Below are 27,552 nucleotides of genomic sequence, written 5' to 3'. Positions count from 1 at the left end.
TATAAAGTTATTAAGGTTTTTATGTTTTTGATAATGCACTTTGGAGGCTAAACCACTCTGTTGTCTACACAATCCCATATGGAGTAAATGAAGTAAACCAGCAAGGGGACCTATCTGTGGTGAACTGGTCTTAATGGACATTGATTCATGTGAACATTCCTGTTTCACCTTTGCATCAACTATAGATGTTTTCCAGCGTGGCATTCTTTCTGTGCTTTTACCAGCTAAGGCATTGCTGTTTACATTTTTTTTTTCACTTTCAGGTCTTTATTATATCCTGGACCCTTACGCCAGCCATTGCAAATAAGCAGTGGCTGATCACAGTCTTCAAATGCATTGTTAGATTATGGTATTCCTTAAATCTATTACCTGAGGGAATACTGGCTATGAAAGGAGCAAAGTGCCCAGAAATAAATGGAATGTAATATAGCTCACACTAGTCTTAACATTTAAAAATCTGTTACCCATTTCTGATCAGTCTTCTTTTTCAGTTCCTCATACATCACATTATTTTAGTCCTGTATTATTTGAAAGCATAAAATTCAATTTATACAACAGCACTGACTGATGTGATATCAGACCAAGGGTGAAATGGTAGAAGTACAGAAGGGCTGATGAGAATGAGTGAGTCTAGCCCCAGCCCAGTCAGCTAAATAAGTGTCTCTCTGGAAACAATCACACAATTACAAATAATGCACTTGAAAGCCTAGATCAGCAGATTTGCTCTTAATGAAGGCCAAGCACAAAAGTATGATCCACAACTTCACAGTAATATAAACAGAACACTCTTTTTTGCTAACATAGTTTGAAAACAGTTCACCAGTTTGATTTCTTAAGTGATGAAATTGTTGCCCATAATATATTTATTTGCTCCTATATTATCAGGTATCTATGACTTAATTCTGACCTAATCTCAAAATGGAATTTCTAAACCCATTAAAAAACAATTTAAGATACCTAGGAATTTGATGTTTCTTTGTGTGTAAATGATTTTAGGAATATTCAAGATGGAATTTTAAAAGTGACCCATAATCAAACAAACGTTACCCTTTTCCAGAGACTTTCAGGTTCTATATAAAATAAAACAAAGTAACAAAAGGGGTAAAACAGAACCACAGAAACATGACTTCTCTTTTTTTCCCTGATTGTTTCTACTGGACAAGTTGGGGAGAAAATAAAAAGGGAACATACAGAGATTATTTCAAACCAGTTTAGCCTATTCAGAAATAGTAGAATCTACTTCCTTAGCCAGTACTCTCCCTAGTAAATGCAACTAAAACAAGTGATATATGTTTGTTGTGGATTTTCTTTTAAAGTTTTTGATTTGACAAGTTAAATCTAATGTACACATTTATTAATATATTACTAGCCATCTTTCAAGGATGCTAACCTTTTTGTCTCAAGCCAAATTATTTTGAAAGTTTCAAGTGATGCAGAAGAGCAAAACCACAGAAACATAAATCAAGCCTTTTAGCAATTCACCAAAAACTCAATACAATCAGTTGTTGAAAAATCAGGAGAGAAGTATACTATAAGTGGCAAGTGGCTAGGTACATGGCAGGTGCATTAACCAGTTAAAGAGGCAAAAAGTTTCCTATACAGGCTAATAGATTTTCCGGTTAGTGTTTATGAACCTTCTATAGAGATCAAGGCCAATGACAGTACCTTCCAACTGGACTTGACTTATTCACTCCAAGAGAAAAAATTAGATTTCAGCTTGGGTATGAATGAATATTTACCAGGATGTCTGAAGGACTTAAGGAGAATGAGGCCTTTCTTTCTAAATTTGTGTAGGTAGGACTATCAGGAAGTTAAAGTCCAGCTCTGTTTGTTCCTGGATTATGTCTAGAGCATACATTCCTGAGAGGGTAAAATCTATGTGTCTAAGACTCCAGGGATGTGAGTACCAGCCCTTTTGTCTAGGTTATCACTCTTTCCTAAGCAGTATAGACAAATTCCTGACCTGGTTGTGAACAGTAAGAACTCAGCTAAGTTGTCTCACAGGAGAGAGGATTTATTAGATTTTGTAGAAAAGGATATAATCTAATAAGAATATGACACCTAGAAGCTGGGTCAGTTTGTTTTTCCCCAACATCCAGAGAGTGATTTGCTGTCTTTGAACACTTTTCCTGCCAGGTTTGTGTAGCCACCCATAGTTAGGGTTTAGCCTTTGCTTTCAATGAAGGAATCAACCGAGTTCTGGGGACATATAGCTGGCCAGCAAGCAGAAACCTGAGACTGGGTAAGTGGTATTCATTTATTGATTATAGTGGTGCTCAAATGTTAGCATATATCAGAATCATTGGGAATGCTAAGACACATATTGCTGGGCTCCAGACTCAGAGTTTCAGATTCAACAGTAATGGAGTCCTGTTGGAGTGAGGTTTATGAATTTGTGTTGCTAACATGTGTCTGAGTAATCCTGAGACTGCTGATATGGCCATCACACTTTAAGAACAGGGATACATCCATTCAACAAACAGTATATCAAAATTTTTATTTTCCCAGGCTCCTGTGTTAGGAGGTGGAAATATAATACCCACAAGATGCATACCCTGCCTACAAGGAGGTTACTGTATGGTGGGATCAGCAAACATTAATCAAATGATCACATAAATAAATAAATAATTACAAAATCCCAAGAGGTTTTGAGTCACTAGTTTATGTTACAGTTATTTTAAAGACTCTTACTGATTGAGCTTGGGGAAGAAATAAAATGAGAAAGACTGGCCTGCTGCCTCCATAGTCTTGACAGCATCAGAAGGGCCATCTAAACAAGAGATAGAAGTGGAAATATTACATCTTAGAGTTCAGGGAGAAAATATCCCAGACCTGATGTTGAAGACCTTGCTCTCTTTCTGTTTTTATTCACATTCATTTTAGGATTACTATTCCACTGGGTAAACAGTAAGGAGTCTCAATTTTACTGGTGTTCAGAGAAAAGTCAGCTTCCCTCAACCAACAGAATAGTCAATTTTGCAATTAAACAATGATATGATAGAAAAGATGGCAATTTGAAAACATTTAAAGTCCTCCTTTGTTTCAAAATAATAGACTGATCCACAAATCAGACTTATGTATTGTGTCAGTTTATTTAGCAGTGTAGAAAAATTAATCAAAATGGATTCCTTCAAGGGTTATTGTTCAACGTTAGATTTGACCTTAGTACTGCCATTAATTATCTGTATACTTTTGTCAGATCATTTAACCTTACTGATCTTTGGTTTTCCCATGTGTAAGATGAGGCTCTTAGGCAGGATATTTGCTAGGATCTTTTCCAACTCTGATATCATATGAAATTAAATGGCTAAGGAGTTCATTTGGAACATAACACTTTCTTTGGTTAAGAGTAGATGAATATTAGGATATTTAGTAAACATACTGCTTTTTATTTTGTAAGCTATAGTGTAAATTGGTTGTGCTTACTAGTCCTGATTAGCAGCCAGAGAAAACATTAGTCTTCATTATATTAGATTACAGTGGTTACGTGGGTTAACTTCTTTTGGCATGACGTGGCACTGTTTTTTAAAAATTGAGGTGGTTAGTAGTCCTTCATGCCAGTACTATTTAATTTTTTCCCCTATTGAATCATTCATATTTAGTTTAGTGATTCTGTTGGGAGCAAAAAGCAGAATCAGCAGCTTTCTGGTCACTGTAAGAAATGGATCTGTAGGGGTCATTTGTCCTCTTTAGAACAAGCCCTTTGATTAGGTAGCCAGGTTTCTAAAATGTGTGTGCCCTGAAGAAAAGAATGTGCTTTTCTGTGCTTAAAAAATTGTAGAGAATGACCCATCATCTGTTAGAAATGCACTTGCAGTTGTTTTTCCAGAAGTGTTCATGACTCTCAGCCCCACCAAGCCACCCACAGACATTTTCTTGCTCTCACATTTGTTTTGAGAATAATAACATTTTATAATGCTTTTGTTGGATTACATATTATGTGGAATTTGCATTGGCTCTTTGTAACTAATATTGAATAACTTTGTTTCGCTTAATTCATAAGTAAAAACCATAAGCAACATACTGTGCTGAAATGTTTAACTCTTTTATTCAAGTGCCAACACAAAGTAATTACAAAACAATTCTGGGACCTGAAACCAAGCTACTGTTGCCCCTTCTGGGACTTCCTCCGCAGTTCCAATGAGAGCAGCTTTAATGTAAAATCTTAAGATGCTAAGAAACTCAAGGCTAGGGTCCCGTTCTTTTCCTGCACATACAGGTGATTTTAAAAGATCTTTTGCAAATCTAAATAAAGAAATGTAATACTCTTTGGAGAAATACTTTTGAAATGTGCAGGTTTTCTGACATCAGTGCTACAAAGCACTAAATGCTGCAAGTTAATTCAATTAAACATTTGTTTTATAGAGTAATCTAACTAGATGGCAGCACATAACAGCTTACTGTTTTGTTTAGTTTGCAAAACATTTTTTGTGTGTGTGTTTGTGTCTTAGAATCTAACCACAAAGCAGTAAGGGAGTCTTGTGAATTGTCTCTAAAGGATATGGCAGTCTTGGGAAGCAGTACAAATGATGTAGATGTGATGAGTAAACCAGGGTACATTATGTCATTATTCTGAGAGACATTTGTAAATCATAGTAGAGTGGACCGAGGCAGATAAATACATTAAAATTACTTGTGCAGCCTGCATTCAGAATTAAGATGATTTAAAATTTTTTGTTTTGATTTTTATTTCTGCAAAAAAGGAAGAATTAATGTGGAAAATAACCAACAAAAGGAAATAAAACCGGCTGCCCTTCTGAGTCCATTTGGAAAGTGATACAGGATTTTTTTAAACAGCAGCATTAAAGCTTATTAACAAAAATGAATAGTTACATGTTTTTCAACCATCTGAAAATTGCAGTTCTAAAGTAATACAAAATATTTGTTGTGACAGAATTTGTTTCATATGTAATTACTATTTAAAAAATCAGTGCTTTAACCCAAACCATTAAAATGTTCATTTATAGTTGTTTACAAAATAATTATAATGTAGGAGATTTAGTTACATGAAATCATTAAAATTGAGCAGTTACACTAAAGGGTAACATTTTTTACTTTTTGATGAGTATAATGTTTTGAAATGAGTGAAAAGAAAACATTAAAAAATATATAGTACATACACTTTTTACCACTCAGACCTTTATTATTGAATGGGATTTGCTGTTTTTCTGAAGTGCTTTTCCAATTGCTCTATGCACCCTGAAATATTTTTAAATAAATTGTAATGATTGAATCAAGCAGTTTTACAAGCAAGTAGAGGCACTCGTTTTGAAGAACAGAGACCTTTTTTACTTCCCAACCTTCGCTGTGATAACCATTTATTGTAACTACTCTTTATTTGAAATGTGGGTTAGTACAGGGTCAGTATCTTGAATTCACTTAAGAGCAGAATGAATGGACAACTCCCTCTAATCTGTAGTTCTGGACCTAGGATGCCCATTAAAATCCACAGGGTGTTTCTAACTGTCTGGATGCCCAGGCTGTCTCCAGATAAAGTTAATCAGAAGCTCTGGAGGTAGGACCCAGGCAACAACACCTTTTAAACTTCCACAGCTGATTCTAAGGTGCAGATAATATTAAAAATCACTGCAATAGAAACTGAGCTTCTTAACATAAGCTTGATGAAGTAGACACAAAAAGGTTAATGGAGTCAAATTTTTGGAGATGGGAGAGTAACAGAAGCTGGCTAAGAAACAAAGGTAGCATTAACTCAGAAGTTCCATACACAAACTTTTAAAAATTGGGAAAAGTGTTCATTATTTTGAAGTTATCAGAGGGTAGGAATGTGAATTCTAAAAAATACTCTTATTTTTCAATTATGATTAAGTATGTAAGAAATTGGCTTCAAAAAATAGCTAGTATTCTTTTGAAAAGTTTCATAGTGTGATTTCCTCTCTTGCTTCAACTATAGTAATTTATTGCTCTATTATATTTACTTCCCTGAGACAAATACATAAATTAAAATAAAGGATATTTTGTTGAGTTTTTGTGTATAAGATTATTTCACATAGAATCTTACTATTTTAAGGATAAAGGGGGACATCAAAGTAATTTGGTCCAACCTCCTAATGTTTATAAATAGAGAAACAAAGGTCCAGGAATGTGCCTCATATCTGGCTATAGACATGTTAAAGATAGGTGAGAGTCGGAACCTAGAACTCAGAGCTCCTTACTTACAGTTTATTTTCTTTCTGTGTGACTGACAGAAGAACCACAAGCCTCTTGGGCTGCCTGTCTGCTTAATTACCTCCTTCCTTCTTTCACTCCCCTTACTTTAAAAGAAAAACTCTGACAGGAAAAGGTTATTAGACCACGAGGGATATTGGAAGGAAAGAACGCAGTTGTGGGTGGCGGGGAGGGTTGAAACTATCCTTTATGTAAAATTTAAAGAAACAATTGGTTGTAGCATTTGAAAACTCCAGTAGGTACACTTGGGCATGAGCAATGAGACCAGATTTTTGAATTTGTTTAAGAGAGAGAAGTGTATCAAGAAAAATGAACAGGCCGTGAACTGACCCATTAAATATTAAGTATGGAATTTGTAACAGAAGGTAACTTTGACACTCCTACGTCATTTATGATTCTTTAACTTTTGAAGTCTGCAACCCTATGAATTTTTGTAGGAAAAAAATAAAAAAGCATCCCTATATTTAGGGACACTGGATGAAATATCTTCAGAAAATGAAATATTTCAGGGGAAATTATTGCCTAATATGTCACCACTTTGAAAATGATTAAAGAAAATGGGGTCTCCCCCAGCAGAGGCAGGTACTTTGACTTGTCAAATTTAAGTTGGACATTTTCTCTTAGTTTGGAACTGCCACAAAATGAGCCCTTTCATGTCTTCAATAATACCAAACCAATGCAATCCATCTGTTCTGCTAAATTATTTCTAGTTCCCTAACCAAAGGCACTGCTTTTTCATGCATTTTATCATGATTTTATGCCCTTTATTATATTTTACAAAAGGTTCTGATTCCTCCAGGGCCAATGAGAACTGATTAGGACACTGGCCTCAATCCAGGCTTTGAACACAAGAGGGGAAGGAATAGAACTGTTTCCTTTTTCCCCTGGTCCTTGGCAGAAAAAAAATATGAATGTGTACCGTGTGTGTGCTCTGTGTGTGGGTGGGTGTGGGTAGGCTGCATTTTATCCTGTTACAGTATGACTTTGTAGATCATGTTCAGAACATTCCTTTTATAATCAGGTTGCATTAATGGACTTTATTTCAGAAAGACTGTTTCTTTAGGAAAGAACCATGGTGTGTTGTGAGACTCAGTGATATGGTCACTTCACATAACTTCAGTCAAACTTTAAACCTGAATGTAGACTGTTTGGGGCTTTGAACTAAATAAGATCATATACCCCAGGTACTTAACACTGAGAGTAGGCACTCTGCATGTTAGTTCCTTTACTACTGTCAGGGAAGAACTGCTTGAATGCAAGTCACAGAAAATGAAAATATAATAATGAATACATCCTACATCACAGGGTTTCTTTATTAGGAAGATGAAAGAAGAGCTGTAAGTTTTCTTTCCTAAGCCTGTATTGGTAAGGTATTTAAGGACCTGTATTTGGATTTCAAGTAAGAAAGACCCAGAAGAATGCCATCCCTTATATGCATTGAGTGTCCAAATATACTCAGAATTCTCAAAAATCCTTTTGGTCAGAATCATAGATGACTTTAGATAGACATCCTGCATGCTGAGTATCTCTGAGAACGGAAATTAGGATCTCCCTAAATTATGATTATCGGAGCACTTTATCCTATTTTGTGACTCATTATGCTGTTGACCTTTGACTCAAGAGAGCATCATGAGAGAGAAATGAAAGAATAAAGGCTATACAGGAAATAGAAAATATGGGAAGGACTTAAATGAAAATATCTATATTTAAGCATAAACATATAATAAATTGCTGATGAGAATAGCAGAAATGAGAACTGTTGGGAACCTCAATTTGAGAGGAAAAGTTAAATGTGACAAATTTAAGACATCTGATAAAAGTGACACAAAATGGACCTACCCCAGGAGATCGTATGTGTTAAGAAGGAAAACTATTGCTATTTCAGAATTTTCAGCTTAGTCATCCACCAAGTTTCCACAGGAGTGCCCCTGTGAGATATAAATCTCAGAACATGCTTTCTCCAGATCATTTCTCCAGGTAGAAACATTTTTCATACTGAGTTGGTTTTTACTGCTCCCTTTCTGTAGAAACATGTACATCCTCTTTGTAGGTCTTGTTGTCTAGCATCCATAGAAGCAGAGGTGATTATCAAGAATAAGTACTACATTATATTTAGTGTAATTATTTTTTTAAGAAATATATTCTATAATAATAAAAAGAACCAGTATGAAATACTTCCTTGGAGTCATAAGGGAACAGAGAAGGGGGGCAGAAAGAAATCAAAGTGCAAACCTAGGAACTGTCTTACATTTTAATAGTGAAAGGTAGGACAAGAGTGTAAACTAGAGCAGAATACTTTCCGAGTAAGTCAGTGCTAAATAGGCTGCACCAGATGTCCTATCCTTACTGTCAGTTAACTGATATTACACAAGAGGATAACTGAGATTCAACAGGTGTCCTTTTATGATTTATCAGCATTTGGGCTACCATCAATAATGAAATCTTGTTAGCAGATTATTTTTGAAGTGTGTGATTGAGCATTCAGCATAAATGTTAGTGAGATTGTGGGAGAATGAGAAAGGAGTTGGGACAAGTATGAAGTGTATGGTATGTAAATATATGTGACTAGTTTATGAAAACATAAAGATATGTTTATTATTAATGGTATTTAATGTTATGCTAGAGGCAAAAATTCAATTTAGAGTTGAAAAAAAATATCTTTATAGAAAAAGAGAAAGGGAAAAAAATTGACAAAACTTTATGATAGTAGTCAAAACGTGGGTTTGATTGTTAGCTATAGAACTGACATTGTTTAAGATATAGATGTTTCATTGTATCGGGATGTGAAATGTTAGTGGCTCTTAATTTCATAGGCTCACAGAAATGAAAGCTGGAAGCCCTATTATTTCATGTTGTTCATTATTCTGCCAGACTAAGACTGGTTACCACAGTCTGGTTTCCAGTGCTGTGCTCATTCCAATTTTAGATGACTCAGACCATGGAGTTGCCACTGTTTATCTTGGGGGATTTTCCACCAGCTGAAATCTCACAGTTAAAATGTTAACCTTTAATATTTCTTTGAACTTTCTCTTGCTTATTTTATCTCATTATTTGCTCTTCTTTTTCTTTGGTTGTTCTGGTGTTTCAAAAATGCTTCCAAATTTGATGTTTACCAGCAAGCCACCTATGTCAATAACATGTTTATTTATTGATCAGAGCAGTGGTTGACCATGTGGTCATCATTAAATTTGCCTTTATCTTCGGCATTACTTAGCTGGTTTAATTTCATCATTCAACTCCTAACTGGAAATAATTTCTCTACAGGATTTAAAAATTTTTTCTAGAAATGTAAATTGGGTGTCAAAAACCGGGAACTTCAATGCTATGACAAAGAAAATTCCATAAGCATTTGTTTATTTATTTGGCACATAATAGCACAGTGTCAAGAAGTTTCTGTTTTACATCATTCCCGCTACCTTGTTCTTACCCCTCCGGTCCCCCACCATTCTTCTCTCACTGTGACATGATGATTTATTTTCTGTGACAAGCGCAGCTCTGCCCTCTACCCAGTAAACTCCTAGGAAGTGTCCGCATATTGAGATTTTCCCAGCCTACTCCCTTAAACATCAACAGCAACCACATCTCCTTAAACTAGGGAGGTTGAGTATGGAATTGTCCTGGTCCTGAGAGGTGGTGTTGTCTCCTGATGTTTCTATGTCAGCTGGTGATTCCATGGTCAGGAACATGAGAGGACAACGTTCCCTGAACAGATTCTCTTTGAATTTCAGTGTAGTTCTCTACTAATACAATACTAGGAATTACATTACAAGTACCTTGTTGTGACACATATTTTAAGTGAAATGTTAATATTGCCTGGGTAATTTTAGGAAGCACAGCAATTTTCAAAAGTATGGCTAATTAACTCCATACATCAGCATGATGTTTTTTAATTTTTATTAATTTTTATTTTTTTTAAAAAATTTTATTTATTTGTCAGAATGAGAGAGAGAGAGAGAGAGCGTACTCACAAGCAGGGGGAGCAGCGAGGGAGAAGCAGGCTCCTGCTGAGCGGGGAGCCCGATGTGGGACTCCATTCCAGGACCCTGGGACCATGACCTGAGCCGAAGGCAGTTGTTTAACTGATTGAGCCACCCAGGCATCCCCAACATGATGTTTATTGGGCTTATAGGTATGCCAACTGAGAAATGTGGCCAGGAAGAATACTTTGCATATTGACTAACTGAGGTTTCACTTAATGTGTAATTTTTTCTATGTTGAAGGACCGTGGTTTGTTAGTTGAAGTGCAAGTTTCTGCCTAAGATGTGCATAAAAACATTGACTGAGTCTAGAGTGTGTCAGACTATCTTTGCTAAACAGCAGTTTTTGTTTTTGTTTAATTTCTATTCTGTCACAGACTAGTGGTTTTATAAAATACATTGAATTACTATAAAAATAAAATAAAAATTGAAGGCACCAAGATTATATTAGATTCAATAGACATAAAAATAGTCTCTCCAATTACTGTAAAAGTTTCTAAATATCTACTCTGAATTTCTATATAGACCTCATCATGGACAGTTCATGAACAGTTTCTGAAATGTTATGACCCCATAGGACACACTTTGAAATACTGATCTAGATTAGTAGTTCTGTGAGGTGCACACACATGAAGTGATCAGCATTTTGGTGATAATCAAATACATTAAAATGTATTGGTACTTACGTTCTTTAGGAAATAATAAAGAATTTGTTCCAACAACTTGTAAAGGTGAGTGTAAAATAAGATTTTAATGAATTTACTTCTCAGCCAAACAGTAGCCTGTATTTTTGTTGTTGTTGTTTTTTATTGTTTTAGCCGCTGTTTCTTTTTAGCAGATACTTTTACAAAGGAGTTAACTATTAAATTTTTTATTATAGATTTATTTTTTATGCCAAAGAAGACTATGCTTTATGTCAGTTGCCTATTTAGGCATAAGCAATCCATAGGATCTGAACCTTACATACACTCCATTTTTCAAATGTTGTTATGGTACTTTACTAAGCAAATCAGTGTCACATTCCTGCATGATGAAATTCGGTTAATTGTTAATCATCTTAAATGTGACTTAGGTCTTACTTTCTTCTAAATGTTGTCAGTAGAGTACTGTAGGCTTCTGCTGTTTTCTTTCAGCGAATTCAAGGTCGAAAAGCCAGCCTGGAGGAAATACAGCTTGTTCATTCTGAACATCACTCACTGTTGTATGGCACCAACCCCCTGGATGGACAGAAGCTGGACCCCAGGACACTCCTAGGTCTGTACGGGTCTCCATTCTACTGAGAACAGCACATTCCAGCACTATCATTAGTCAATGCTCTTGTCAGTTCAAAATACTTGGCAAGCAGTGTGACAAAAAATCAGCTTTTCCAACAGCATTGCTCTGTGGAATGAGTCCTTTACAGTAAAAGCCAATGTAGATTAAGAAAATCTTGCATTAGAAAAAATGATAATGCAAGTTCCATGATGTTTACTTTTAAATTAACCTTTATTTGAATAGTATTTGTTCACTATGTTTCAGCCTACAGAAATGGATGCATTGTTGAGTTTGTTTGCCCACATTTTTAAACTAAAAGAAAAAAAAGGTTTTCACATTCTTTATGCAAATTTATCTTCACCTTTCCAATTTCTTTTGTGTCTTTTAGTTCTTTTTTTCTATGACCTTAACAAACAAAGGGCATAGTACCAACTTACTTTAAGTCAAAACTCCTTATTACTATGCTAGAACACTGCATTTTATAGTAAGATTGCATTTTTTTAAATTTATTATTTTTTAAGTAATCTCTATACCCAATGTGGGGCTCAAACTCACAATCCAGGATCAAGAGTTGCATGCTCTTCCAACTGAGCCAGCCAGGCACCCTGCATTTTAAATCTTGGTGTAATCTATTTAGTGAATGCTTAACTATGGAATTAAATAGTAAAAAGTAGATGGCAGAAGTAGAAAACTAATAAATATAATTTTTAATTAATATATAATTTTTATACATTTACCATCAGATTTTAAAATAAAATTTATGTTGCAGAGCTTTACATAAACTTATATGAGTGATAGAAACAACAGATTTCAGAAAACAGTTTGTGACAAAACCATATTTTAGCTAGAACAATTAATATTAATTATATTAAATTCATTAATATTTTATAATGAATTAACAATACACGACATGACAATGTATGCCACAAGGATCATGTTTAAATATTTTAACTAAAAGGGTATTTTAGGGCTTTTTCTTGTCCCTTTCTTTCAAATAAACCTATTGTGTCAGATCCAAAGTATTGGACCCTTTAGCACCTAATTCAATACTATTTCTAGATGGATTATGTTAACTGGTCCTAACCAGTTCAAAAACAAGGATATGGGGGCACCTGGGTGGCTCAGTTGGTTAAGCATCCAAATCTGGGTTTCATCTCAGGTCATGATCAAGCCCCCTTTCGGGCCCCTTGCTCAGCATGGAGTCTGCTTGAGATTCTCTCTTTCTCCCTCTGCCCCTCCCCCACCTTGTGTGCTCACATGCTCTCTCTCTCTCAAATAAATAAATAAGTAAATAATCTTTAAAAAACCCCACAAAAGCAAGTATATGACGTGTAATAGGCAGGCATCTTATAAAGCAGTTATAAAGGGAAATTAACAGTTACCCATTATAATGCTTCCATTCTGCCTTTTTAAAACAAGTGGCAGGCATCCCTAAATTTATGAAGTAAAGGCATATGGGTGAGCGTATGTGAGCATGTGCATGCATGCAGGGTGGGTAGTGGTAGCTTGGAGAGAAATTGAAAGAAATGGAAACATAAATATTACTCAATTTTTAGAAAACATGGTAAAATTCAATGATGAGAAATAATTTGTATAGTAGAATTAAAGTTATATATTAATATAAAGGCAAGTCAGTCCAAACATAAATAATCTATGTTTTTTTTTCTAATTTCTTTTGAAGGAATCAGTCTTTGAACATGCAGATCTTTTACATAAAGGACTTCTTTTGCTATGGATACTGTTTAATAAATGTCCTTACTTTAACATGAATTAATAATCCCACCTAGTTTACCACAAAGATCAAGTAAATTGAACATTAACTTTCATGGTTTTATGAGGTAAAAATACTCACGTATTTAAAGATAGGAAGCTATGTCCATTTTGAAATTTTTTAATTTAGTAGAAAATCTCCTTAATTTTTTTATTCTAACTATGGTCTCAAATGATAAATCATCCTAGGCATAGGTGTAGGTACTTTGAATTTAACTGGGATAAACTTACACATAGGTGTTTGAGAGATGTTTCAAACAACCATTATTCCACATTTTAAGAGAAAGGACATACCTGTAGAAGAAATGGAGAGATAAACTTTTTTTTTTTTTTAAAGATTTTATTTATTTATTCATAAGAGACAGAGAGAGAGAGAGGCAGAGGGAGAAGCAGGCTCCCCGCCGAGCAGGGAGCCCGATGCGGGACTCGATCCCAGGACCCTGGGATCATGACCTGAGCCGAAGGCAGACGCTTACCCATCTGAGCCACCCAGGTGCCCTGGAGAGATAAACTTAAGCAAGTCCAAACTGTTTTACTTATGAAACATGGCAATACTACTGATTTTTTTAATGAAATTTGACACTTGGACAAAACTGATTTTCTCAAAATAGTTGACAACTATCATTTTAAAATGTGATGATTTAAAAGTGAATTCCAATGTATAATTTAGAACCTGGACAAAGGTCTTTTTCATGTATGTTTGCCATGAAAACACCAAGTGTCAATAGTTGAGTCTTTACAGGATTTTTTGTCATTGTCCATTGCTGAAATTTTATTGGAATATACCCATCCCCATTCTTTTTTTTTTTAACTTTTTATTTTAATTCTAGTTAGTTAACATACAGTGTTAGTATTAGTTTCAGGTGTATGATAGAGTGATTCAGCAGTCCGTACAACACCAGGTGCTCATCACAGCAAGTGCAGTCCTTAATCTCCATCACCTATTTAATCCATTCCCTCCCTCTCCCTGGTAACCATCAGTTTGTTTTCTATAATTAAGAGTCTGTTTTGTGGTTTGTCTCTCTATTTCCCTTTGCCCATTTTTTTTGTTTTTTGTGGGTTTTTGTCTTTTTTTTTGAGAGAGAGAGAGAGAGAAAGCATGTACACAAGAGCTAGTGAGCAGGGGAGGGGCAGAAGGAGAGGGAGAATCTGAAGCAGGCTCCATGCCCAGGGTGGAGCTTGACTCAGGGCTCAATTCCAGGACCCAGAGATCGTGACCTGAACCGAAATCAAGAGTCCAGAGCTTAACTGACTGAGTCACCCAGGCTTTTTTCTCAAATTCTACATGTGAGTGAAATCATATGGTATTTATTTTTCTTTCTTTCTTTTTTTAAAGATTATATTTATTTATTTGAGAGAGAGAGAGAGATAGCGAGAGAACAAGAGTGGGAAGGAAAGGGAGAAGCAGGTTCCCTGCTGAGCAAGGAGCTCGATGCGGGGCTTGATCCCAGGACTCTGGGATCATGACCTGGGCCGAAGGCAGCGGCTTAACCGAGTGAGCCACCCAGGTGCTCCTGGTATTTGTTTTTTTATCATTGACATATTTTGCTTAGCATTATACTCTCTAGCTCCAGGCATGTTGTTGCAAATAGCAAGATTTCATTATTTTTTATGGCTGGGTAATATTCCATTGTATATATATAGCACATCTTTATCCTTACTCATTAGTCGATGGACACTTGGGCTGCTTCCATATCTTAGTAGTTTTTACAGTTTTATTTAAATAAATTGGCCATATATGTCATTAGATTTTAGTATTTAATGTGGGATAATATTCATATGGTTGATGATTTTAGAGTTGCTTTAGATACACATGAGGAGTTCCATAGGTACCTCTCAGGGATCAGTGCAGCAATTTCAATATTGTGTGTAGGCTACATGAGTAAAGATAAACAGGGATGTTGCCATTGTTAGATCCTGATTTTAAGCACAAAATTCAACTTTTTTTGGGAAGATTTATTTGAGAGGGAGAGAGCGCACGCACAAACTGGGGGGAGGGGCAGAGGGAGAGGAAGAAGCAGGCTTCCCACTGGGCAGGAAGCCTGAGCAAGGCTCCATCCCAAGACCCTGGGATCATGATCCAAGCTGAAGGCAGATGCTTAAATAACTGAGCCACCCAGGTGCCCCTAAATTCAACTTTGATAATACCTCTGAACTACTTCAGTCTTTCTTGTGAATCCAGAAACTTAGATGGGTTGCCTTAATTCAAATTCTAAGTGAATAATCTCATTCTTTTAAAAGTTTAACTTTAGGGCGCCTGGGTGGCTCAGTTGGTTAAGCGACTGCCTTCGGCTCAGGTCATGATCCTGGAGTCCTGGGATCGAGTCCCGCATCGGGCTCCCTGCTCGGCAGGGAGTCTGCTGCTCCCTCTGACCCTCCTCCCTCTCATGCTCTCTGTCTCTCATTCTCTCTCTCGCAAATAAATAAAATCTTAAAAAAAAAAAAAAAAAAAAAGTTTAACTTAAAAAAAAAAGGGGGGGGCGCCTGGATGGCTGTCATTAAGCGTCTGCCTTCGGCTCAGGTCATGATCCTAGGATCCTGGGATCGAGCCCCGCATAGGGCTCTCTGCTCCGCGGGAAGCCTGCTTCTCCGTCTCCCACTCCCCTTGCTTGTGTTCCCTCTCTTGCTGTGTGTCTCTGTCAAATAAATAAATAAAATCTTTAAAAAAAAAAATTTAACTTTTCATCCTTTTTTTGTTCCTTATGAAATTTGTTTTTTTAATTTTTTTTCTTTTTTATGACATTTGAATTTTTGTGGCTTTTTACTTCTGTCTTAAAGATCAAAGTTGGTATGTACAAAATATAGAAATTTCTAAGCATTAAGATATTTTCCCTCTCTTTAACCCTTTTCAGTCCCATACATCCTTCTTTCTCCCCCAGTCCCTCCCAACACAGAGGGGGAGGGGTTAATATCTGTCATGGTGCATGCACATTTAATTGAAATTCATTCAATTGTGTTATATATTTTAACATGTGAAATTAATTGTGACCAAATACATCCTTGCAAAATATTCAAGAATACAGAAATATCATTGTTATGAGCAACAACCATTTAAGAAAACTTTGCTCTTCGCCAAGGTACCTGTAAATTTTTTCATGTATTTTATTGATGTCATTATTCCAGTTTTAACATTTTTCCATTATTTTTTCCTTATTTTTTTCTGTTGATTTCTCATTTTTTTCTTTTTTTCCCACCCTTATATGTAATGAGATGTCTTATTTTTTTCATTTGCACTTACATTTTTATCATTTCCCATCTGTTAGCAATTGCATTTGAAAAATCAACTCAAACAATTTATTGTTTACAAAGTAAATGTTCTTTGACAACAAAATCTAGTTAGACTTTTACTGACATGTCATGTGAAGTCTACCGCAAACGTATTTTCAATTTTCATTATTTTTTATTTCACTGATCATCATTACAACAAAGGATTTGGGATAGAAATGATCATTGCCTTTTCCTTTGATTATCTTGCAGAGAGGTATAGGAGTGAATATTTTTGTTTTCTGTATTAAATGTGGTAGGTAATGTAGAAAATGAAAATGTAGGTAAACAAAATGATTGAAAATTCCATGAAATATCAATTCTAAGACAGTCACAAGCAAGACTTTGGTATATATTTTAAAGAAGATATATTTCTATTTACATTATAGAGATTTCCCAAAAGGGTTATCCTTATTATAGTGTTTTCTGACTTGTTTGTTTAAAAATGGATTTTGAAGAGGCTTATAGTATACTTTGTCTTAGTTATATCTGAAGTAGAAATTGAGAATAAGTCTGTGTATTTGAGATGTTTTAATATTTAAAACATTTAAAAAATGACAGTATTTTTCAAAAACTTGTGGCTCAAAACATCACTTTAGAGGGATTCACTCAGAGAATAGCTGAGTTATTTTAAGTAAAATATATATGAGATGTTGTGATATATTAAATGATGTGTAGGGCAGCTAAAAATTTTTTGAGACTCAAATATCATAGGTATGTGTTTGTTCATGTGGGGCAATAGACTGTACATGTAGTAATAATTCATTTGCTTTAAGTTTGTACCTATATAAAATTTGATTAATCTTCTTAATCAAGTGATAAATACTATGTGACATGATATTATGTGTTAATAAACACTAAAAATTTTTAAATTATAATTTTATTATTCCCAATTGATATCTTTTTTACAATGTCTTCTTAACGTGTAGGTGATGTCTCTCAAAAGTTTTTTTCTTCATTACCTTGTGGTGGACTTGGGGTAAGTATGAGTTTGTTTACTGCTTTTAAATAACATAAATTGCCCAAAATATCTCCTTTGATTTATCTATTCAGGCTGTGTCTCCGTAAAAGTTATCCTAGACTTCAGGATTGGCTAAATAATTTATAGGGCTCAATTCCCAGTAAACATGCAAATTGCTGTGCTCAAAACTTATTAAGAATTTCAAGATGGTGACACAGTGAATTAATCCAGCTGTAGGGCTCTTCTAACTCTAGGGTTCTGTGGGACTGCACAGGTCACATTCCCGTAAAGCTAGCTTTGCTAGACTTTTATGTAGCTGGAGAAAAGGTAACCCAAGAGGGTTTAACCGTTTTGCAGCAGAATTCAGTTCTCAATAGAGTCACACGGAGTATGCAAGTACATTATATTCCTGATGAAAATAGCATTAACTTACTTCACAAAATGCTTTGCCTTGTGGCACATTTTGTTTGTGAACCCCTAGGGCCATTTTTGTCTTCAGTAATTAACAAAGCCTTTTTCGACCCAGGATATTTATGCCACATTTCAAGGACAAATTTATTTGAATCCAGTGACATATGAAGAAAAATGTCTACATTTTTATGGATGATTAGAACACATCCTTTAACCTGAAATCTATTTAAAGTTAACCCTTACCTGTAGCAAACTGTCATCCTATAGAACTGTTAAGTCATGTTAGGACAACACAATTCTAGATCAGGTTTCAAGGACTGAGAAATTTAAATCACTTAGGCTTCTTGAATATTGAAGGGAAAGAACTGTGTATGTCATATTTTAGGCAATATTTTGCTATAACTAAATTTTATACAGGGAAATGCCATATATTTTAAGTTAATTCTGTCATTTTAGTGATTCTAGCTTTCACAAGGATAATCTTTCTATTCCTTCACCTATGATTCTGCCCTCTCTAGAAATAAGAATGGCAACTACAACAACCAATATCTGCTTGGATTTTACAGTTTGTTAACATACAACTGAGGTTTATAAGAGCTTTGTAAAATAGTTATTATTTTTTCTTCGACCCAAGAACTGTGCTTTTTATTTTTTCATAGTTTTAGCTCTTTTTTTAATTTTTAAATTTTTAAATTTTTTATTGTTATGTTAATCATCATACATTACATCATTAGTTTTTGATGTAGTGTTCCATGATTCATTGTTTGTGCATAACACCCAGTGCTCCATGCAGAACGTGCCCTCTTTAATACCCATCACCAGGCTAACCCATCCTCCTACCCCCCTCCCCTCTAGAACCCTCAGTTTATTTCTCAGAATCCATAGTCTCTCATGGTTCGTCTCCCCCTCCGATTCCCTCCCTTCATTCTTCCCCTCCTGCTATCTTCTTCTTCTTCTTCTTTTTTTTTTTTTAACATATATTGTATTATTTGTTTCAGAGGTACAGATCTGTGATTCAACAGTCTTGCACAATTCACAGTGCTCACCATAGCACATACCCTCCCCAGTGTCTATCACCCAGCCACCCCATCCCTCCCACCCCCCACCACTCCAGCAACCCTCAGTTTGTTTCCTGAGATTAAGAATTCCTCATATCAGTGAGGTCATATGATACATGTCTTTCTCTGATTGACTTATTTCGCTCAGCATAACACCCTCCAGTTCCATCCACATCGTTGCAAATGGCAAGATCTCATTCCTTTTGATGGCTGCATAATATTCCATTGTGTGTGTGTGTGTGTGTGTGTGTGTGTGTGTGTGTGTGTGTATACCACATCTTCTTTATCCATTCATCTGTCGATGGACATCTTGGCTCTTTCCACAGTTTGGCTATTGTGGACATTGCTGCTATAAACATCGGGGTGCATGTACCCCTTCAGATCCCTACATTTGTATCTTTGTGGTAAATACCCAGTAGTGCAATTGCTGGATCGTATGGTAGCTCTATTTTCAACTTTTTTTTTTTTTAAAGATTTTATTTATTTATCTGAGAGAGAGAGAGAGAAAGCACATGAGAGGGAGGAGGATCAGAGGGAGAAGCAGACACCCTGCTGAGCAGGGAGGCCAATGCGGGACTCGATCCTGGGACTCCAGGATCATGACCTGAGCCGAAGGCAGTCGCTTAACCAACTGAGCCACCCAGGTGCCCTATTTTCAACTTTTTGAGGAACCTCCATACTGTTTTCCAGAGTGGCTGCACCAGCTTGCATTCCCACCAACAGTGTAGGAGGGTTCCCCTTTCTCTGCATCCCCGCCAACATCTGTCATTCCCTGACTTGTTAATTTTAGCCATTCTGACTGGTGTGAGGTGGTATCTCATTGAGGTTTTGATTTGGATTTCCCTGATGCCGAGCGATGTTGAGCACTTTTTCATGTGTCTGTTGGCCATTTGGATGTCTTCTTTGGAAAAATGTCTGTTCATGTCTTCTGCCCATTTCTTCATTGGATCATTTGTTCTTTGGGTGTTGAGTATAAGAAGTTCTTTATAGATTTTGGATACTAGCCCTTTATCTGATACGTCATTTGCAAATATCTTCTCCCATTCTGTCGGTTGTCTTTTGGTTTTGTTGACTGTTTCTTTTGCTGTGCAAAAGCTTTTTATCTTAATGAGGTCCCAATAGTTCATTTCTGCCCTTGCTTCCCTTGCCTTTGGCGATGTTTCTAGGAAGAAGTTGCTGCGGCTGAGGTTGAAGAGGTGCTGCCTGTGTTCTCCTTTAGGATTTTGATGGACTCCTGTCTCACATTTAGGTCTTTCAACCATTTGGAGTCTATTTTTGTGTGTGGTGTAAGGAAATGGTCCAGTTTCATTCTTCTGCATGTGGCTGTCCAATTTTCCCAACACCATTTGTTGAAGAGACTGTCTTTTTTCCTAAAATAGTTATTATTAATACCATTTTACAGATGAGAAACTCAAGGTTCAGAGAACTGACATTATTTTCCTGAAATCACACAGTAAAGGGTAAAAGGCTCAAAGTATGAGGTTGATGTGCATGTCCATGTGCAGGTGTTCTAAAAGAGCTCATTAGGTCCTTCCGTGGTTTTCATCTTTTGTTTTGTTTTGTTTTGTTTTGTTTTGTTTTGTTTTGTTTTGTTTTAGGCCAGCCACAGTCCCTAGAGCCTAGCAGTGCAACAGTGTGGCTGGTATAGTGTGGTCCCTTTTGTGGCAACTCACCAGTGAACTTCACTTTTTGACCCTGAGCACAAGACAGTCACCATCCTATTAATCCTTCCTTATTTTTAGCAAACCCACTGTGAAGCCAGGAACTTACAAAATCATTTGAGAAAGCAGAGGATAAACTGACTTTTAAAATAGGTTTCATTGGCTTTTGTGCTTCTTTTATAAAATCCCAAGTGCTCATTTTAAAGGGAATGGCTGATTACCTGTGAATGAAGCAAAGAATGAAACAAAACTAATAGCTAATTAGAGGGTACAATGATGGAGAGAAAATCAAAACTGTGATGGTCATCAAATTCCTACTCCTTTACACTTAATTCATGACCCAGAGCTGAAATGAGGACAGCTCCTTAGGATCCACCTCCCAGGTCTGACTTGGATTGTGCCTGTACTACACTATCCCTTGATACACAAAGTATGTCTATTCAACTGCTGTAAACCCATACCAAGGTAACTTCTTATTCTTTAGCTAGAACTGCTCTAGTAAACTCTTTGAAGTGCCCAAGGAATGAAGAATGAGTACTGCTTTTGTCCCTGTATGTCCAATACAAAGCACAGTCAGTATCATAAAATAAGTCCTTACTAATGTCCCCAAACACTGACTTTATCCTTGGTGGCAGCAATGGTAGTAGGTAAATCTAGCTTCAGCAAGCAGAGGCAGGAGGTGGAAGACTGGATTAGTTTGACTTCAGTGCTGGAGAAGGCTGGAGAGAGACACTTCTGTTTATTAGATTGGCCTCTTGGTCTTCTGAAGGTCTTCTGGTGGTTTTATGTAGGTCCAAGTGAATGTGAACATGTGTATGATGCGTGTGTGTGCACGCACAAGCTTGTCCGTGTTGGTACTCTAGAGAACTAGTTTGATTTGGCCTTTTTTTTTTTTTTCTTTTCCAGAAACCAAATTGTGTTCTTAGGCATTCAAAAACCTTCTTGCCCTGGGCGCCTGGGTGGCTCAGTTGGTTAAGCAACTGCCTTTGGCTCAGGTCATGATCCTGGAGTCCCAGGATCGAGTCCCGCATCGGGCTCCCTGCTCGGCGGGGAGTCTGCTTCTCCCTCTGACCCTCCCCCCTCTCATGTGCTCTCTCTCATTCTCTCTCTCAAATAAAAAAAAAAAAAAAAAAAAAAAAAACCCTTCTTGCCCTTCAGATCTTGCGTTTTGATATAAGTCCTAAGAGAATCCTCTAGATTTGTACCAGTCCTTACCTTTGGGACAGTCCTAGACATATTAAATATACAAAGATAGCCAGTGTGAACTGAGAGTGGTCCAACTTCACAACATGGGCCACTTCAGAGAACTTGGAAACCACCAAAATTGCTCTTGTGTTAAGGCACTCTTCCAGCTCATATTATTGGTTTAAATTCCAAAATACTTAATACTCCCCAATTATTAAAGTAAACTCCAGTCCCTAGAATATACACCATGCTACTAGGTGGCTTTAATATATACCTACTGAAGGCTGATGGATTGACTGGCTTCTGGGGAGACTGCCTGGGACATTGTGAAATCAGAAAATCCCTACTTCTTATTAAGTTTTCTCCTAAAATTGCATATGATAATTTTTTAAGTTTTTTAATTATAGTATAATTAACATATAGTGTTATATTAGTTTTAGGTGTAAAATACAGTGATTCAATAATTCTAAACATTACCCAGTGCTCATCATGATAAGTGTACTCTTTGCTTATGATAATTTGCCAGTAGTTGGCTAAGTTGCTCAATGGGCAAATGGTATGTAAGGTGCTTTAAAGTCTATTTTCCAGAATTACATTTTGAGCAACAATCGCAAGGGTTTCTAATTCCTTTTTGTTTGGTTCTCATTTTGTTTGTTACTATGGCAAGACTCACTTCTCATTAGTGTGTGATTGCACTACAAGAAAATGCCTCAGTTGCAGAGAGCATTTTACCAAATCCCAGGACTTGGCCATCATCTAATGAAATAGATAATTAAGGGACTCTGGAAATAAAAGCCAGTGCAGGACCACTTTAGTTCTCACTCCTGAGGGTATATCACTAAAAATAGTGATCATTTTTTTCTGGCCATCTGACCTGCTGCTGTGTGAAGAAATCTTGAAATCATTTCTCAGCTTTATTTTTCCCTCTTCACTTGATAGGCCACAAAAAAACCACAAAAGCAAGGACGAGCAGGCTTTTATGATAATGTCGTCATCAGCTCCCAGCTTCAAACGCTTCTGCGGCTTTTGAGTTGTCATTTATAACTTGGAACTGAATCGACCCATAATTCCCTTGATACACTTAGAGAAATTGATAACAGACTCTGCACTTCTTTCATGGCTCGGAGGAGGCAACTCCAATCACATCACTATTGGCAGGCAATATTATTTTTTGACATGGTTGTAAAAGTATAAAGGAGCTTATGGCATTTGTTTAGATGAGGAATGGGCTCTCAAGCTGTGCTGGGGTTTATAGGACCAGATTAGTGAGAAGCAAAGGGAATATGATGTTTGCAAACAGGATATGATTTTATATATAAGTTTGGGTTTCATGCTCTGTTCCCTGGGGAAAGCCCTGCAGACAGCAGAGAATTCCACTTTTATCCTACAACAGACAAGCTCCTGGTGCCAAAAGGCAGAAAAATAAACGTGGTCAATGGGCAGTGTCAGACCCTTAATTGGAGGAGGAGGAGCTGTGGAAGAGGCAGAACAGTTCCCTAGGAGGAATGAGGAATTGCTGAGCATGGGCAGAATCTGGGCCCGCCTAACTGGTCAAAGATGTGCCAAAAATGAGGCTCTGTGAGTTTTAATCAAGGTACCTTCTCCAGCAGCAACTCAGTCAGTCTGTGAACACGAGGCTGGCTTTTTATTACAAACTTTTACTCTGCCCGTATTCTATTTGATTACTCCTAAATCTGACACACTGTGGAGGTTAGAGATGTCATTTTTGTGATTTGGAAAGGGAGAGATGGGGAGAAGGATTCGGTGGTTATGGGGCGGTAATTTAAGGCTCATTTCAATTGCCCTGAGGTTTTCAGCAGACATTTCAGTTATGTACTAACTATACTCACTGTATAGGAGGCAGGTTTGGATGAAATGTCTCAAGTTTTCTTTCATTCTGTCAAACTTAAAATGTAAGCTCTCCCCTCTGATATATAAAATTTACGTATATGTAAATACTACATATATATACACACACACATACATTCAAAAGAAAATTGTTTGCTATTTTCTACTACATTTGTATCTTTGTATTATTTTACCCGTTACGTTACATTGGGTCTTCCCAATAACAGTAAAAAAAGAAAAAAATGTTCTGGTGGCAAGTCTTTTAAAGGACCTCTCTGACTTTCTCTTTTGTATTATAATATCAGAAAATGATTTATCTTATGACCAAATCTGTGGACATATAGTTAAATTCAGTGTAACAGAAATATTTGATTAATACATTTTTCTCCTGCTATTTAGAGTGGTTTTCTTTGAAACACAATCAGTAATTTAGAAGACATAACAAATTGCCATCAAATGAAGAGTGAAGGGCAGGAAAAAGAAGACTTTTTGCCAGTGATTAGATAAGGTGCAAGAATGCAAAGACTAATGAGACCCCTTTTCTCAGTTGCTCATAGCCTGTTCATTGTGCTGATTTGGACAAATGTGCTTTGAGAACACAGAGGAGGGGGCTTCCAGAACAGAAAAGAAAGAAGAGCGTTGTTGGGACTATTTAAGTAGTAATAAGCTAAATAAAATTTCAAGAATGATAAGGAATGAACATATTTGTATGAGTTTGTGGGAGGGGTATGGGGGTGCATATCCAGGCATTAATTGTTTAGGCCATTATAACACACCATGTTTTTAACAGTCACACTAAGCTATTGCTGATTAGTAAGGAATTTTTTTTCCCTAAAGCAACAACAACAAAAAACCTAATGTTTATGCCAAAATTTGTATGTTCTGAAGTTTTGATATTGAGTCAGTAACCCCTTCCTTTTATCATAAGTATATGCATTATGTGCTATTTCCACCCAGTTATCCTGAGCAGGCACAATGTCTGTTGTTACATCTGCAGAAAGAGGTGGGGGTGGCATCTGTTTCTTACATGCAGTAATCAGGATAATGTCGATTTCCCCTGTATTAATGCTCAGCTCAAACTTGGCTTGCAGTCAGTGCTTCATTTCCTCCACTGCTGCTATCAGAGATGCATCACAGCCCTCTTCCCTCCAGCACAGTGAGGATCCATTAAGATTTGGGATCTGTCTTTTCCCCATCTCCTCTTCTCCTATTTGGATTTTCATTGGTTTTAAACTGGATGCAAATGATACTAGCAGGAACACCCCATAGCACCTGGAAAAAGTAAAACTGATAAGCTGCCCTAGTGAAATTGTTTCAGAGTTTTAGTTCATGATGTGGATTCCACAAAAAGATCATGTTGCCCCAGATGTGGAAAATACAGTACAAAATATTATGCAAGCTAGGAAATCCCTTCTAAATAACAAAGGAATTTTCTAATATTGCATAGATTATGCTAATTGTATATACTCAATAATAGTTGCAGGGAAGTAGATGACACTCCCCACAGAAATAAACATATATACATAACTCTGTGTTTACTACTAAATGTAAAATTGTATATAATCTTTAAGTGTCTAATGTTCATTGTAGGAAAGAGGGCAATTAGAAATGAAAACCTTAACTTGCTCCCTAATTCACTTAGCTGTAGTATCTCATTTGTGATTAAATTCTTTCTATTGCTTTTACTTTATGGCTAAGCACAACAGGATACATTTTGAAATTCCATTTTCATTTTCTTTTTTTTTTTTTTTAAAGATTTTATTTATTTATTTGAGACAGAGAGAATGAGAGAGAGCACATGAGAGGGGGGAGGGTCAGAGGGAGAAGCAGACTCCCTGCCGAGCAGGGAGCCCAATGCGGGACTCGATCCAGGGACTCCAGGATCATGACCTGAGCCGAAGGCAGTTGCTTAACCAACTGAGCCACCCAGGCGCCCCCATTTTCATTTTCTTATTTAAAGTACACGTGAATATAAGAACAGCTATTAAAATTCTTCTGTTGTCAACATGAGATACCTTGAAAATGCCATCATCAAAACTGTATACATGTGTTTTTCACATTCTCAGGACCACAACACCTATAAAAACTATATGAGCAACACTGTCAACCAAAGTAATGTCGAACGCAGAGAAGAAGAAAATATATCCATTTCTGGAATTTCTTGTTCTATAATTTTTCTCTGGTCTATAATTTGATTTCTCTAAAGAAATTGAAACGTAGACTCTCCTGTTGCTAAAGGTAAATGGATTTGATGAACATTAAGCTTTGAATTCAAGAAATTTATAGTTCTATGAAACAAAAACACTGAGAAATTAAAAAGTACTTGAATAAATTTGAATATACAATCATCTGCTGGTTGCCACTTCTGACTGTCAAGAAAACATAAGGCCTGAGTTTAGATGAACTTTTAGAGTTGATAAAGGAAACAAAACTACTTAGAAAAAAGGAATCTTTGGTCAGTTTCTATGTTGTGCAGCTTGGAATGCAGCTAAATCCTGGCCCATCTCACCTTTTCATTTTGATGTGAAAAAACTGCATTAATATTTTCATTTGTCATATTTCTACCCTGGATAGTTTCTGATCCAGATATTCATCCCTACAACAAACTAATATCCAACACAGAATATCGATACAACATTATTGGATTTGTCTTTGTTAAGTATTTTGACAGAGAAAGTTTAGTAAAGCGTAATTTCTCCATTTTCAGATTATATCATTTTCTTTCAAAATCCAAAACTAACATTAGTTTACTGAATGCTTGAGCCATAACAAGCAGTTCATGGCATATTCCCTCAGACTTAATCATTCCAAACTCCTGGGTAGAACCTATAGCTCCTGACTTCTAGGCAAGCAGCATCGTTATTACTGTACAAGGTCTTATTTTAAGATTAAAATAATAAGTGAAATTAAGGACTTGAAAGACTAATCAATGACTTATCTTAGCAACAAAGCTTTTAAATGAAGACTATTAAAAGACTGCTATATTTGAAAATGACATGCATCCAAAATCACTTGGTCAGTTTATTTTACTATATTCTAAATAATATAGCGTATATGGTCTCTAATTAATATTTACTGTGGACACATGTAAATATCCTTTAAAGTGATCCTATACCATTTTGAAGTGTTTCCATTCAAAGAAATAAAAAATAAGGCCTGAAGATAGTGAAATTCTTTGCTGCTGAAGACATTACTTTTTTTTCCCCCTTAACCTATTGCCTCTCCTTTAGACATTTCAACATTATTCATTCAATTTTAAATAAACAGGTATTGAGAGACTCCTATGTGCTAAGTATGGAGCAACTCTAGCTGCATATTCTTCTTTTAAATTTTTTATTTTCTTTTCAGTTCTCACTCATATCCCTTATTATGGATACCACTTTACTCTGTGTTAATCTTCCTCCCTTTATATTCATCAACTTTGGTGAGAAGGACATGGCAGTCCATGGTGATATGGACTGAAGGCAAAATATCTGGTCTTTTCATTGAACGAGATCCAAAGTTATTTTTCTAATTAAATATTTGTACAAGACAGGCTTCCTTTCTCAGCTTTCTTTGACAGAGGCATCATATCTTCATTTTGAGAGCTAGTGAGTGCACTATCCAGCGTCAGCTAACTATTCTATTAAAAGCAAGTATGAAAGAAATCAAATACCCAATACTAATTGGCTTTAGGCTTAAAATACTTACAGCTTCTGGAGGCTACCTCATCTTGGGGCAGAATTCATTCACTCATTTATTCACTTGTTAACATAATAAATCTTTATTGATTGCTTATTATAAGCCAGGAACTGTAAGTATAGCAATGAGTGAAACAGAAGAAAAATTCTATCCTGGTGGAACTTATATTCTTGTGGGGAAGACAGATAAACAAATACCCATTAGTTCAAATATGTGTTCATAATGATGAATATTATGTAGAGAAGAAAGCAAGGAAAGAAGATGGTATGGAATCTGGGGACAGAAATGGTGGTTAA

General features: G+C 36.2%; 1 protein-coding gene across 1 annotated transcript in view; it reads left to right on the top strand.

Moving 5' to 3' along the window:
• Window positions 1-27,552, top strand: part of HDAC9 (histone deacetylase 9) — a 918,445-nt gene that overhangs the window by 636,810 nt on the left and 254,083 nt on the right. Inside the window, exons 15-16 of the mRNA XM_054505257.2 lie at window positions 11,297-11,417; window positions 17,381-17,430. Coding sequence (XP_054361232.1) covers window positions 11,297-11,417; window positions 17,381-17,430 — 171 coding nt within the window. The remainder of the gene's footprint in view (window positions 1-11,296; window positions 11,418-17,380; window positions 17,431-27,552) is intronic.

This window comes from Mirounga angustirostris, unplaced genomic scaffold (genome assembly GCF_029215605.1).
Source record: "Mirounga angustirostris isolate CCGP_5_RB_7025 unplaced genomic scaffold, mMirAng1.0.hap1 SCAF_12, whole genome shotgun sequence".
Lineage (NCBI taxonomy): Eukaryota > Metazoa > Chordata > Mammalia > Carnivora > Phocidae > Mirounga > Mirounga angustirostris.
This window is presented reverse-complemented; position numbering and strand designations above follow the sequence as displayed.